General features: G+C 44.3%; 1 protein-coding gene across 3 annotated transcripts in view; it reads right to left on the bottom strand.

The window, feature by feature from the left end:
* LOC140353611 (3',5'-cyclic-AMP phosphodiesterase 4C-like) overlaps nucleotides 1-16,306 on the bottom strand; it is a 110,010-nt gene that overhangs the window by 18,782 nt on the left and 74,922 nt on the right. For all 3 annotated transcript variants that reach the window (XM_072438257.1, XM_072438259.1, XM_072438258.1), the window contains 7 exons: nucleotides 8,134-8,337; nucleotides 7,707-7,748; nucleotides 5,750-5,786; nucleotides 5,054-5,127; nucleotides 4,935-4,984; nucleotides 4,375-4,487; nucleotides 1,363-1,456 (listed from right to left, as the gene is read on the bottom strand). In XM_072438257.1, the coding sequence (XP_072294358.1) occupies nucleotides 1,363-1,456; nucleotides 4,375-4,487; nucleotides 4,935-4,984; nucleotides 5,054-5,127; nucleotides 5,750-5,786; nucleotides 7,707-7,748; nucleotides 8,134-8,337 (614 nt within the window). The remainder of the gene's footprint in view (nucleotides 1-1,362; nucleotides 1,457-4,374; nucleotides 4,488-4,934; nucleotides 4,985-5,053; nucleotides 5,128-5,749; nucleotides 5,787-7,706; nucleotides 7,749-8,133; nucleotides 8,338-16,306) is intronic.

Genomic DNA, 16,306 nt, shown 5'->3' on the forward strand with positions numbered 1-16,306 from the left:
TGTTGTTAGTCAAAAGCAACAATAATTGAACTAATTGTGTAAAATAATAGTCATATTTTGAAGGTTTTCTGGACCAAACAGACTCTTTTATGACGCTTCAGCTTCAGCCACATATTTCAAGCTTTATTTGGTTAAAATGTATTTAAAATGTAAATGACCATGTGACTAAAACAATTGTTAGTCGACGTTAGTTTGTGGAAAACGAACAAAGCGCCCCCTAATTACAAAAATATTATCCCAGAATAGTAAATTTTTTTTAGGTTTTTAATGTCACTTCCGTTTGTAATCAATAACGTCGCAGTAGAAAATTACCCAGAAAATGCATCTAATGTCGCCATTATTTAATTTGATAAATACAAATATATGAGAGCGACTTTATTTTGTTGAATTAATGTTTAAAGAGTCAAGAAAGTTGTTTGTTTGTGTAAATTCTGCATAAACTTTGACTGGAATGAGTGTCCCCTGTGTAATGTCACTTCCTGTATGAGTGTCCCCAGTGTGATGTCACTTCCTGTATGAGTGTCCCCCTGGTGTGATGTCACTTCCTGTATGAGTGTCCCCTGGTGTTATGTCACTTCCTGTATGAATGTCCCTGGTGTGATGTCACTTCCTGTATGAGTGTCCCTGGTGTGATGTCACTTCCTGCATTAGTGTCCCTGGTGTGATGTCACTTCCTGTATGAGCATCCCTGGTGTGATGTCACTTCCTGTATGAGCGTCCCTGGTGTGATGTCACTTCCTGTATGAGCGTCCCTGGTGTGATGTCACTTCCTGTATGAGTGTGCCTGGTGTGATGTCACTTCCTGCATTGGTGTCCCCTAGTGTAATGTAACTTCCTGTATGAATGTCCCTGGTGTGATATCACTTCCTGTATGAGCGTCCCTGGTGTGATGTCACTTCCTGTATGAGCATCCCTGGTGTGATGTCACTTCCTGTATGAGTGTACCTGGTACTACAGATTTTTCAACGTTTTCTCCACAAATACCTGCTTGATCGGTGTACAACAGGTATAAACACACCAAATAAAGTCACAATTAGAAAATGGTAAAAGCCTGTCGCTGGCCCTTTAAACCACATTTAGTTTTCTGGATTTATTACAGAAACAATCTTTACATTTCATACAATTAGACTGAATTAGACTTAATGATGGATTGATGGATATCATAAACAAAGCTTCAAAGTCTCAACGATCAGTGAATAATAAACACGGAGTCTTTGTCTTCACCTCGTATTGTTCATGTTCATCTGGAGCCACTTGAACACTCAAGAGCTCAGGGTTTAGAGTGGCTCCTGATGAGGCTTTTACCTGCAGCATCAGGTTTGGAGAGGGAAACGTGAGGAAACTAACCACTCTGCCACTCACCGAGGAACGTGCTGGAGATGAACTCGGACACTTGGTTCCCCGAGCGGCTGGTCTCCGACAACTGCGTGAGCTCACGGTTCAGCATCCGCTTGAACTGGAACACACAAAGACACATGAAGATCTGAGGAACATGAAGATCTGAGGAGGAACATGAATATCTGAGGAGGTACATGAAGATCTGAGGAGGAACATGAATATCTATGGAGCAACATGAAGATCTAAGGAGGAGCATGAATATCGAAGGAGGAGCATGAAGATCTGAGGAAGAATATGAAGATCTGAGGAGGAACATGAAGATCGAACATGAAGATCTAAGAGGGAACATGAAGATCCAAGGAGGAACATGAAGATCTAAGGGGGAACATGAAGATCTGAAGAAGAACATGAAGATCTGAGGAGGAACATGAAGATCTGAAGAAGAACATGAAGATCTGAGGAGGAACATGAAGATCTAAGCAGGAACAAAAAGATCTAAGGAGGAGCATGGCGATCTAAGGAGGAACATGAAGATCTAAGGAAGAACATGAAGATCTAAGGGGGAACATGAAGATCTGAAGAAGAACATGAAGATCTGAGGAGGAACATGAAGATCTGAAGAAGAACATGAAGATCTTAGGAGGAACATGAGGATCTGAGGAGGAACATGAAGATCTAAGGAAGAACATGAAGATCTAAGGAGGAACATGAAGATCTAAGGAGATACCTGAGGATCTGAGGTGGAACATTAATATCTAAGGGAGAACATGAAGATCTAAGGAGGAACATGAAGATCTAAGGAGGAACATGAAGATCTAAGGAGGAGCATGAAGATCTAAGGAGGAGCATGAAGATCTAAGGAGGAACATGAATATCTGAGGAGGAACATGAAGATCTAAGGAGGAGCATGAAGATCTAAGGAGGAACATGAAGATCTAAGCAGGAACAAAAAGATCTAAGGAGGAACATGAAGATCTAAGGAGGAGCATGAAGATCTAAGGAGGCACATGAAGATCTAAGGAGGGGCATGAAGATCTAAGGAGGAACTGCTCCTGAGGGACAAGCTGGAGACGGCTGGTGTGGAGTATGACCTGGCAGAGTGGATCCTGGACTACCTCACAGACCGACCCCAGTTTGTGAGAGCCCGGAACTGTGTGTCTGACACTCGGACCTGCAGTGTGGGGGCGCCCCAGGGCACTGTCCTCGCGCCCTTTCTCTTCACCCTTTACACTGCAGACTTCAGACATGACACGGACAGCTGTGTCCTGCAGAAGTTCTCTGACGACTCTGCCATCATCGGACTCATCACGGACGACGATGACGCGGAATACAGAGGACTGGCGCAGGACTTTGTGGACTGGTGTCAGCGGAACCACCTCCTCATCAACGCGGGGAAGACCAAGGAGATGGTGGTGGATTTCCGCAGATGCCACCCCACTGCCCCCTCACCAGTGAACATCCAGGGACGGGACATTGAGAGAGTGGACTCATACAAGTACCTGGGTGTTCATCTGAACCACAAACTGGACTGGACTCATAACACAGACGCACTGTACAGGAAGAGCCAGAGTCGGCTCTACCTCCTGAGGAGACTCAGGTCTTTTGGAGTGACAGGGCCACTCCTGAAGACCTTCTACGACTCTGTGGTGGCATCAGCCCTCCTGTACGGTGTGGCCTGCTGGAGCAGCAGCATCACAGAGAGGGAGAGGAGGAAGCTGGACAGAGTCATCAAGAAGTCCAGCTCCGTCCTGGGCTGTGCTCTGGACTCGGTGCAGGAGGTGGGGGACAGGAGGGTCCTGGCTAGATTCACATCTATGCTGGACCATGAGTGTCACCCCCTGCAGGACACTCTCTCTGCTCTGGAGAGCAGCTTCAGTGAGAGACTGATCCACCCTCGATGTGCGAAGGAAAGGTTCCGTAGGTCTTTCCTTCCTGCTGCTGTCAGACTTTATAACAAAAACTGTTAGTACTGAACACTCGCAATACTGACCTAACCTAATACTGATGTGCAATTCTGTCATATGTGCAATTGCTGTTGGAATTCATGTGCAATTCATGTGCAATTACTGTGAAATTCATGTGCAATCTATGTGCTGTCGTGACACATATTCATGTGCAATTACTGTCGTGATCACATGCAATGGTATTTATGTATTTATTTATTTATTTGTCTATGGGAGTTTTTATTTATTTATAGGAGATCTTCTACTGAAAGTGTTTTTCAGACTTCCTATAAGTGATCTGTTCTTCTGTATCTACCTCTGTATCTACCTGCGTTGCACCAATGAAATTTCCCCATGTGGGACAATAAAGGAATATGTTATCTTATCTTAAGATCTAAGCCGGAACAAAAAGATCTAAGGAGGAACATGAAGATCTAACGAGGAACATTAAGATCTAAGGAGGAGCATGGCGATCTAAGGAGGAACATGAAGATCTAAGGAAGAACATGAAGATCTAAGGAGGAACATGAAGCTCTAAGGAGGAACATGAGGATCTGAGGAGGAACATGAAGATCTAAGGGAGAACATGAAGATCTAAGGAGGAACATAAAGATCTAAGGGGGGACATGAAGATCTAAGGAGGCACATGAGGATCTGAGGAGGAACATGAAGATCTAAGGAAGAACATGAAGATCTAAGGAGGAACATGAAGATCTTAGGAGGAACATGAGGATCTGAGGAGGAACATGAAGATCTAAGGAAGATCATGAAGATCTAAGGAGGAACATGAAGATCTAAGGAGGAACCTGAGGATCTGAGGAGGAACATGAAGATCTAAGGAGGAACATGAAGATCTAAGGAGGAGCATGAAGATCTAAGGGGGAACATGAAGATCTAAGGAGGAACATAAATATCTAAGGAGGAACATGAGGATCTGAGGAGGAACATGAAGATCTAAGGAGGAACATGAAGCTCTAAGGAGGAGCATGAAGATCTAAGGGGGGACATGAAGATCTAAGGAGGAACGTGAAGCTGTGAGTACCCTGCTGCTGTGAGTACCCTGTCACTGTGAGTACCCTGCTGCTGTGAGTACCTTGTTGGAGGCCATCTCGCTGACCGAGTGCCTGGTCTGTAGAGTCTCCAGTTGGTCCAAGCACCAGTCCAGCTCCTCCAGAGTCTCCATGGCCATCTTCTGGCACGGCTCGTCTGAGGGACATCGTTTACGAGACGTTTGTGAGATGTTTTTGAGACGTTTATGACGTTTGTGAGACGTTTAAAGCGTCCCAGCGCCCCCTGCTGTTTCTGAGCGGAACACCAGGCTTTAACAGACATCGACAAACTCTCCTGAGAAACCCTGGCTCTGGTTTATACCTGGCAACGCTAAATGTTTGTGTGATTATCATGATGAAGAGAGAAAAAAGTGTCGGTTTGAGAGTCACTGAGTTCTGATTTAAGATTAACACAGTTTTATTGGAAAATCTTAAACTTAAAACAGTCCAAATAAATTGAAATCAGAAGTATTTCACTTGTGTACTTTCTCCAGAGTACTGTAGACTTAAAGCTTTGGTAACTTGTGGTTTTACTCGGCGTGAAAAGACAAACGACCCTTTAACTAGAGTGAGATGGCGTTACCGTGGGGACGGCAGGGCGCACCTGAGGGGCGGGGTTTGCAGAGCGGCGTCTGGCTGCTACACGGCGCTCTCCTGGAGGATTCACAAACACACGGTGAGTTCACGGTCATGACTCGGGAGCAGATCTGATCCGTCGCTCACTTGTTCGCCACTCGATCCTGGAGGTGAGTCAGCGCCGCGAAGTTCGTCCTGACGGTGCGAAGGCTGGCGAGGACCTGAGGCGAGAGCAGACACTGAGCGCTAACGGACGCTAACAGACGCTAACAGAGAGCTAACAGACGTACACTGAGCACTAACAGATGCTAAGAAGCGCTAACAGAGCGCTAACAGAGCTTTAACAGACGCTAACAGATGCTAACAGAGCGCTAACAGACGTACACTGAGCGCTAAGAAACGCTAACAGAGCGCTAACAGAAACTAACAGACGCTAAGAAACGCTAAAAGAGCGCTAAAAGAGCGCTAACAGAAGATAACAGAGCGCTAACAGATGCTAACAGAGCGCTAATAAGGCGCCAACAGACGCACACGGAGCGCTGACAGACGCTAACAGAGCACTAACAGATGCTAACAACGCTCTAACAAACGCTAACAGAGCGCTAACAGATGCTAACAGAGCGCTAAGGCTAACAGCGCTCTAACAGCCACTAACAGAGCGCTAACAGATGCTAACAGAGCGCTAACAGACGCACAAGGAGCGCTAGATGCTAACAGACGCACACCGAGTGCTAACAGAGCGCTAACAGACGCTAATAGAGCGCTAACAGATGCTAACAGACGCTAACAGACGCACACTGAGCAGCACTGATGACTGATGGGTCAGCTGGACGTGTGACTGACCTGAGCAAACGGAGTCACGATCATGTCTTCTCCATGTCTGCAACACAAACACAACAACAGCGTGAACACTCGCACTCACGCCGCGCCCATTCTGTCCCGGCCGCCGCCCTGAAAGGGGGCGGGGTGTTAGTCCAGCCGCAGCTCTGAGAAGGGGCGTGGTGTTAGTCCGGCCGCCGCTCTGAAAAGGGGCGTGGTGTTAGTTGTTTAAGTCCGAGGACGGAGACGTTAGAGGCGGAGCTCAGCAGTGACGTTCATATTTCAGGCAATAAATACATAAATAAATGACAATATTAGAGGTTTGAACGCTTGCTCAGGGCTGAACTCTCCGTGGAAACTAAACGGCACAAGAGCCGATCATCTTAACTCATTAGTTCATTTTAAACTCGTTGCTAAGGTTACTAAAGTTATTCCTCACTTCACTGACACATAATTATTCACAGAGATGAGTTTATCTGCACTTTTCACAACTTTCAGAGTCAAATCGAGTTTTGTCATCACAGCAAAGCTAACAAACATTAGCGCTAGCATGATAACAAACACTAGCATGCTAACAGCGAAGGACTTGCTGTGTTAGGGGCAAAATAGTTTTATTGTTTATTTGAATAGTGTTTTTTACATAACAAAAAATTACAAAAACTACGTAAAAGGTCTGAAAACATCGTACGACAAAAAATACAAGATGGTTCAGAACACATTTTGTCCAAACAACTCTTCAATAGTTGATCCTATTTTTCATTTTATTTTAAGTTTTGTATTATTTAATTCATGCGACTTGATTGTTATTGCTTTAAATTGCTTCTTAATTAGTCAATGTTTTTAAAGTCACAGATATGACCTTTTGTTTCTTTATTTCCAGAAAACAATTACCGTATTTTCCAGAGTATGAGTTGCACCAGCCAAAACATGCATAATAGAGAAGTAAAAAAATATATAAGACACACTGGAGTATAAGTATCTAAGTATAAATATAGAAATATAAGTATAAATATAAGTATAAGTATATAAATACAAATATAAGCATAAATACACAACGGGGGATTGTGACGGGGGAAAGTCGTGTTTGTGACGGGGGAAAGTCGTGTTTGTAACGGGGGAAAGTCGTGTTTGTAACGGGGGAAAGTCGTGTTTGTAACGGGGGAAAGTCGTGTTTGTGACGGGGGAAAGTCGTGTTTGTGACGGGGGAAAGTCGTGTTTGTAACGGGGGAAAGTCGTGTTTGTAACGGGGGAAAGTCGTGTTTGTAACGGGGGAAAGTCGTGTTTGTAACGGGGGAAAGTCGTGTTTGTGACGGGGGAAAGTCGTGTTTGTGACGGGGGAAAGTTGTGTTTGTGACGGGGGAAAGTTGTGTTTGTGACGGGGGAAAGTCGTGTTTGTAACGGGGGAAAGTCGTGTTTGTAACGGGGGAAAGTCGTGTTTGTGACGGGGGAAAGTTGTGTTTGTGACGGGGGAAAGTCGTGTTTGTGACGGGGGAATGTCGTGCGTGACGTAAACACTGCAAACACGTAACAGGAAATGCAACGTCATTATTTTAGTGGTTTTGTCTCGATTTAATTAATTATCGTTAGCTGATACTCTCAGCGTTTACACGTCTGATAGGAGTCGGTTTTCTGTTCAAGGCCGCCATTTTGAGGACTTTCAACTGTTTCAAATGTTTAGAATGTTTAGAATTGTTGATATCTTTGTAAACACTGATCAATTTCCATCACATTTAAATTTGTGGAAAGATGTGAAGGATTTCAACATATTTAAGTTTTAGAATGAACATTTGATTTATTATGTCCCGTTTTGCAGTGCAGCGGTTGACCAGTGGGGGCAGTGCAGCGGTTGACCAGTGGGGGTAGTGCAGCGGTTGACCAGTGGGGGCAGTGCAGCGGTTGACCAGTGGGGGCAGTGCAGCAGTTGGCCAGCGGGGGCAGTGCAGGGAGGGTTCGGGTCAGAGGTCAGAGGTCACAGTCTCACCGGTCCATCCACGAGACTTCACTGTGCTTCAAGCCCTCCTCTCTTCAAAATAAAAGCACTACATTTTAGAAATGCACTGACTCTTGATGACCAGAAGGTGTCGCTGGGGATTTTTAAAAAAAATAAACAACAGACAGATATTTTACCATAAATAATGAAAATATAGTCAAGCTAACGACGAGCAAGACAAACTCAAATCAAATTCGAAAAAAAATAAAAGTTGTACTCTCACTGTAAAAGTTGCGACTCACTGTATGTTCACTGTTGCAGAGTGTTCACTATGACTGTGTTCACGTGACAGGTCTGGTTAGGTCTGGGATGGTCTGGTTAGGTCTGGTGCTGTCTGGTTAGGTCTGGGATGGTCTGGTTAGGTCTGGTGCGGTCTGGTTAGGTCTGGTGCGGTGAAGGCCGGCGGGCGGTCACTCACGGGTCGCTGGCGGTGGACGAGTTCCTGGACATGGCTTTGGGCGACAGGTCGTAGTCCGAGTCGGAGCGGTACAGGAAGGACTCGCGGCGCTGGCTGTGGGGGAAGTTTGCCTGAAGGACCAGACCCGACCCGGGACCTGACCCGGGACTGGCCTGAGGGTCCAGGGGGCTGCGTCCCACCGACAGGCCATTCTCCACGTCGAACCTGCCGCCAGAAGAAGAAGAACGCCGTTAACCAAACAAGCACATGTTCTACTGTCATGACCAGCAGGGAGCGCCAGAGGACACGGACACATTGTACGCAACAGAACAAGAGAATCAGTCAAACTTAGAGTCACAAACTTAACAAGTCACAAACTTAGAGACACGAACTTAAGAGTCACAAATTTAGAGACACAAACTTAGGAGTCACAAACTTAGAGACACGAATTTAAGAGTCACAAACTTCAGAGACACAATATGAACATTTTATAAGAACATTTTACACAAAAAAACACATTCAATATCACCGTTAATTATAGTTTTGATTAAATCTTTCTAAAACGGTTCAGTAAACGTCACATTTTTTCCTGTAAACGGCATTTTTTTCAATGATACTTGCTAAAAATGAGTATAGTTCCAATGCTACTTTGAGTATGGATTAGTATAAGTATTAGTATTAGTACAGTATAGTAGTACAGTAGTGCTAAAGCGATGTACGCAGTGCTATAAATGAGAGAAGAAAACTATTTGAAATGGATTTGTAACAAACATGAAATACACACTCTTGAGATTCTGCCTGCTTTCAGGCGACCCAAGGGTTATTTTCAGTTTATACAATCTCACAATGTTCAGAAGCTAAAATATGCAGGAAATGTCTTCATGAACATGATGAACATTATGAACACACATCTCATTCAGCATGAGGACACTGCCCCCTCTAGTGGACAAACAGTGTCTCGCAAAAAAACAGGAAATAAAACAAGGGCATTTGGACCTGGTTTAGTTTCATTTAGACCTGGTTTAGTCTCATTTAACCTGGTTTAGTCACATTTTTACCTGGTTTAGTCTAATTTAGCCTGGTTTAGTCTCTTTTGGACCTGGTATAGTCTAATTTGGACCTGGCTTGGTCCCATTTTGACCTGGTTTAGTCTCATTTTGACCTGGTTTAGTCTCATTTTGACCTGGTTTAGTCTCATTTTGACATGGTTTAGTCTCATTAAAACTGGTTTAGTCCCATTTTGACCTGGTTTAGTCACATTTTGACCTGGTTTAGTCTAATTTAACTTGGTTTAGTCTCTTTTGGACCTGGTATAGTCCCATTTTGACCTGGTTTAGTCTCATTTTGACCTGGTTTAGTCTCATTTTGACATGGTTTAGTCTCATTAAAACTGGTTTAGTCCCATTTTGACCTGGTTTAGTCACATTTTGACCTGGTTTAGTCTAATTTAACTTGGTTTAGTCTCTTTTGGACCTGGTATAGTCCCATTTTGACCTGGTTTAGTCTCATTTCGACCTGGTTTAGTCTCATTTTAACCTGGTTTAGTCTAATTTAGACCTGGTTTAGTCTCGTTTGGCCCTGGTTTAGTCTCATTTACCTGGTTTAGTCTTATTTTGGGGTGCACGGTTAGCGCTCTTGCCTCCCAAAGAGGAGATCATGGGTTCAATTCCCGGACCAGACCAACATCACATGATCTCTGGGTGGAGTCTGCATGTTCTCCCCGTGTTACCGTGGGTTTCTCCGGGTTCTCCGGCTTCCTCCCACCGCCCAAAGACATGCATGTGTTAGGTAAATAAGCAACTCTAAATTGGCCCAATGGACAGGTGTTGAAAATTAGCATATTCTGCTACATACACTTAAAACATTGCATCTGGTTCGTCCAATGCTATGTCCTTAAATAAATAAATAAAAATTGAACCTGGTTTAGTCTCATTTAGCCTGGTTTAGTCTCATTTTGACCTGGTTTAGTCACATTTAACCTGGTTTAGTCTTATTTGGACCTGGTTTAGTCTCATTTGGACTTGGTTTAGTCTCATTTGGACTTGGTTTAGTCTCATTTGGACTTGGTTTAGTCTCATTTGGACCTCGTTTTGTCTCATTTGGACCTCGTTTTGTCTCATTTGGACCTCGTTTAGTCTCACTTTGACCTGGTTTAGTCTCATTTGAACCTGGTTAAGTCTCATTTTGACCTGGTCTCATTGAGTGTCTGCTTATGTCATAAAGCAGACACTATATTCTTGTATTTTTCCAGGATTTTCCAGATTTTTTACACATTTCAATTCCTTAACACTTTCACCGATTTCAACAAGTTATAACTCTTTATGATCGCTTTCACCGTCTTAGCGGGGCTGTTGCTTTTTACATTTGAACAACTTGCAAAAGTATCTATTTTTCCCCATCGAAAGGATTTAACACAATGCCCCATTCACAAAAATTCAACTTTTTGGGGGGATTTTTAATAATTTTCAATGTCTCTAGATGCAAAAAGTGTTGTTTTGAGCTCGATCGGACGAAAAACCTAGGACAAGTACGATTTTGAAGAAAGAAAGTCAAACGTGGCAGCGCCACTTTGATTCAACATGGCTGACTTCCTTCATACAGTGATGCTGCCAGGTGTGTTTTACTCGTCAAAGGTCAAAGGTAGCTCTATCACTGTGCCAAGTTTCATGTGCCTAGGCCAAAAATTAAGAGTTTCATGTTTTCTCTTTTTGGAACTAGGAGGCACTGTTGCGACGGGCGTTCTCGCAACCTCCATTTTATTGGAGTCACACATGTGTGATGTGTGATTCATCAATGTTCAGGGGGTCAAAAATGCCCGAGTATGAACATAGCATTAGGAATGTATTGTACCTTTTATTAAAAACTTTAACCTGGTTTAGTCTCATTTGGACCTGGTTTAGTCTCATTTGGAACAGGTTTAGTCTCATTTTGGGGTTTGGATGTGGCGTTGTTCTGGAAGTCTGATTTGATCTTGGCTGAACTTTGTGTGTAAAGTTTGAGAATGTTAGAGTTCTTTCTCTGAGTCGGTTGAAAACACCTCGACCTTGGGTCCTGGACGTGGCATTGTTCTGTTTCTGCTCTGACGTCAGCTACAAACTCCCTTTGAACTGCTGCCTTTATAAATAACTCCTACTACACTTTAGCTGAACCTTCTGCAGATATAGTGAACTTTGACCTTCTGAAGATATACAGTGATCCCTCGTTTATCGCGGGGGTTACGTTCCAAGAAGAGCCTGCGGGAGTCGAAATCCGCGAAGTAGAAACCTTTATTTTTTTACAGTTATTATACAATGAAATACTCCATAAAACATTGAAAGCAAGGAACATAACCTTTTTACAGGCCCAAGCATTTGTTTAACAAATAAAAGTACTGTATTAACGTTTGTACTGTACTCTCACCGGCCTCTCCCGGAGCTCACACGTGCGCTCTCACCGGCCTCGCAAACTTCAATTTGGCAAGCGGTTTTACGTACATATTAATCCATAACGTTATTGACACACAGGTAGAGAAGACGCGGAGAGACTGTTTAGCCAATCAGAATGCAGAACACAATGCATGATGAAAATCCGCGAAGCAGCGAGACCGCAAAAAGTGAACCGCGATATAGCGAGGGATCACTGTAATGACCTTTGACCTTCTGCAGATATGACCTTTGACCCTCTGCAGATATGATGACCTTTGACCTTCTGAAGATACCAATGACCATCTGCTGGTCAATTAGGTTTCACCTGCATCAAAATGACCTAAGTTTCTGTTTTATCAATAGTGGTTCCAAAGTGGCGTTTGAAGCGTACAGGGCAGAGTCATGTCCAGTGCGGTCATTAGTCGACTCAAAAGTGTCAGAAACGTTTCAGTGTTTGTGTGAATCTGACCCACACCAGACCAGAACGTCACAGAAGCTCTGGAACGCCACAATTCACATGGAAAACTACCAGGAAACGCTTGATTTATTTGTAAAAACGGCAGATTAAACTCATGATTCGCTGCCTCTCGCTTTCCGCTGTGGGACAAATAAACTTTACAATTGAAATACGATTAAAAGTGAAACTGTGGATCTTTCCGGAGTCACACGTGAGTCTGATGTGCAGATGTTTTCAGTTTGAGTCCAGATGTGACACGAGAGAGCGAGAGGTCAGCGAGAGGTCAGCGAGAGGTCACATCTCTCACGCACACACACTTTCCATGGTTTGTGGGGACATTAGAGAGACGTATCAGACAGAATCCCCTTCAAACCATGTTGTGATTGTGTTTCCTTCTCATTGTGATGTCACTTAGTCCAAGTTCATGCACTCATTGAACTAAAATGGAGTTAAGATTAATATATTGAAAATGTTGCTAAAAATTATAAAAGATTGTGTCCCAGAATAGCAAATTTTTTTGGTTGATAATTGTACTTCCTGTTTGTAGTTAGCTTGCAAACACTGCGCAAAAATCTGAATAAACTTCTCACAAATAAACATTTATGAGAGCACCTTTTTTTTTGTTGAATTTATGTTTAGAGTCAAACAAGTTGTTTCTTTGGGTAAATTTTGCTCTGACTGGAATGAGTGTCCCTGGTGTGATGTCACTTCCTGTCATTTTCTTAAATTTTTTTTATCGTTTATTCCACAAACACCAGCTCGATCGGTGTAAAACTATGATTTGAAATGTACGACAGGTATAAATACACTAGATAAAATCACAATTAAAAAATGGTAAAAACCTGTCACGGGCCCTTTAAAAGGAAATAAACGTGTATTTGATTCTAATGAGACAAAATCAAACTGAAACTATAAAACACACACACGCACGCACACACACGCTCAGACACAAACACACTCTTACACACACTCTAACACACACACACACACACACACACTCTTACACACACACACACTCTTACACACACACACACACACACACTCTTACACACACACATACACGCTCTTACACACTCTTACACACACAAACAAACACACTCTTACACACACTCTTACACACACACACACACACACACACACACACACACTCTTACACACACACACACACACACACACACTCTTACACACACACACACGCACACACACACACACACACACACACTCTTACACACTCTTACACACACACACACACACTCTTACACACACACACACACACACACACACACACACTCTTACACATTCTTACACACACACACACACACACACACACACACTCTTACACACACACACACACACACACACACACACTCTTACACACACACACACACACACACACACACTCTTACACACACACACACACACACACACACACACACTCTTACACACTCTTACACACACACACACACTCTTACACACTCTTACACACACACACACACACACACACACACACTCTTACACACTCTTACACACTCTTACACACACACACACTCTTACACACTCTTACACACACACTCTTACACTCTTACACACACACACACACACACACTCTTACACACACACACACTCTTACACACACACACACTCTTACACACACACACACACACACACACACACACACACACACACACACACACCCCGTTCCTGTTTATGTTCTTTAAGTGTGGGAAAAGTCGGAGGGGCCCCTAACGCCTCACCAGGAAGGACCCGGGGCCGAGGAGGAAACGGTCAAAACACTGACTGATCTCCTCACGCTCAGCTGCTTCACTGACGTATGTATTTATGCAGAAATACACATATTTCATATATATATATATATATATATATATATACAATAGAACCGCGAGAACCAAACAATGATAATCATGGTCATTTCAGAAGCAAAAATTATTATTTTTTAGCTCAATCTGTCGTCATAAAAATAGAGCTAAAGAACTTTCTCTGTTATTTTTCATCACTTCATCTTCATCACTTCATCACCTTCATCACTTTATCACTTTATCACTTCACCTTCATCACCTTCATCACTTAATTTTTATCACTTCATCTCCTTCATTACCTCCATCACTTCACCTTCATCATCTTCATCACTGTATCTCCATCACTTCACCACCTTCATAATTTCATCACCTTCATCACTTCATCTTCATCACTTCATCACCTTCACCTTCATCATCTACATCACTTCATCTTCATCACCTTCATACCTTCATCACCTACATCACTTCACCTTCATCACTTCATCACCTTCACCTTCATCATCTACATCACTTCATCTTCATCACCTTCATACCTTCATTACCTACAACACTTCACCTTCATCACTTCATCTTCATACCTTCACCTTCATCACCTTCATCACTTCATCTTCATCACCTTCATCACCTACATCACTTCACCTTCATCACCTTCATCACTTCACCTTCATCACTTCACCTTCATCACTTCATCACCTTAATCACTTAACCTTCATCACTTCATCACATTCATCACCTTCATCATTTCACCTTTATCACTTCATCTTCATCACTTCACCTTCATCACCTTCATCATATTCATCACTTCATCATTTCACCACCTTCATCACTTCACCTTCATCACTTCATCACTTCATCTTCATCACTTCATATTCATCACCTTCATCACTTCATCTTCATCTCCTTCATCACTTCACCTTCATCACTTCATCTTCATCACCTTCATCACTTCATCTTCATCACTTCACCTTCATCACTTCATCTTCATCACCTTCATCACTTCATCTCCTTCATCACTTCACCTTCATCACTTCATCTTCATCTCCTTCATCACTTCTGACCGTCTGTCCCTCATCAACATGGAGTTTGACTGGTTTTATTTTTAGCTTTGACACAAACATCGACCTCTGAGTCCATCGCCTTGAGCCCGATCGATACAGGGCCGATCGGCTCTAACCCGATTACAGCAGGGAGCCAGGGGCCGCTGAGGCTGCAGGGCAGTGCCAGGGCCAGTGCCAGTGCCAGGGGCCGCTGAGACTGTGGGGCCAGTGCCAGGGGCCGCTGAGGCTGTGGGGCCAGTGCCAGGGCGCTGAGGCTGCGGGGCCAGTGCCAGGGGCCGCTGAAGCTGCGGGGCTAGTGCCAGGGGCCGCTGAGGCTGCGGGGCCAGTGTCAGGGGCCGCTGAGGCTGCGGGGCCAGTGCCAGGGGCCGCTGAGGCTGTGGGGCTAGTGCCAGGGGCCGTTGAGGCTGTGTGTGAAACACAGAAGCTAAAGAACGACACAATACAATAAAGGATAATAAAGTCATGTTCGGCCATGGTCTCTGACCTCGCTCGCCTGCAGGGGGCGCTCTAACCTCGCTCGCCTGCAGGGGGCGCTCTAACCTCGCTCGCCTGCAGGGGGCGCTCTAACCTCACTCGCCTGCAGGGGGCGCTCTAACCTCACTCGCCTGCAGGGGGCCCTCATCGACCCGAGCTGACTCAAACCACCTCAAACCACAGCGCTAGCCGACCTGAGGGCCGCGTCCCGGGGCCACACTCTGCCCGGTAACAGGCCGGAGCTAATTGTTTGATTTGGCACTAATTGGGTCCTGCGCTGTGATTGGCTAAAGCAGCAGGAAGCCGAGTGTCTCTTCCTCTGCAGATGAAAGCCGAGTGAACCCAGGCACGCGCCCACGGCAACAACAGCCTCCCCTGCACTCGCTCAACACGGTGTTCATGAGATCAAACACCCAACACAGGGTTCATGAGATCAAACACCCAACACAGGGTTCATGAGATCAAACACCCAACACGGTGTTCATGAGATCAAACACCCAACACAGCGTTCATGAGATCAAACACCCAACACGGCGTTCATGAGATCAAACACCCAACACGGCGTTCATGAGATCAAACACCCAACACAGGGTTCATGAGATCAAACACCCAACACAGGGTTCATGAGATCAAACACCCAACACAGGGTTCATGAGATCAAACACCCAACACAGGGTTCATGAGATCAAACACCCAACACAGGGTTCATGAGATCAAACACCCAACACAGGGTTCATGAGATCAAACACCCAACACGGGGTTCATGAGATCAAACACCCAACACGGCGTTCATGAGATCAAACGCCCAACAGTGTTCATGAGATCAAACACCCAACAGTGTTCATGAGATCAAACACCCAACAGTGTTCATGAGATCAAACACCCAACACGGTGTTCATGGGATCAAACACCCAACAGTGTTCATGAGATCAAACACCCAACACGGTGTTCATGGGATCAAACACCCAACAGTGTTCATGGGAT

This window comes from Eucyclogobius newberryi, unplaced genomic scaffold (genome assembly GCF_026437365.1).
Source record: "Eucyclogobius newberryi isolate DKJ021-1_F unplaced genomic scaffold, fEucNew1.0.hap1 SCAF_9, whole genome shotgun sequence".
NCBI lineage: Eukaryota > Metazoa > Chordata > Actinopteri > Gobiiformes > Gobiidae > Eucyclogobius > Eucyclogobius newberryi.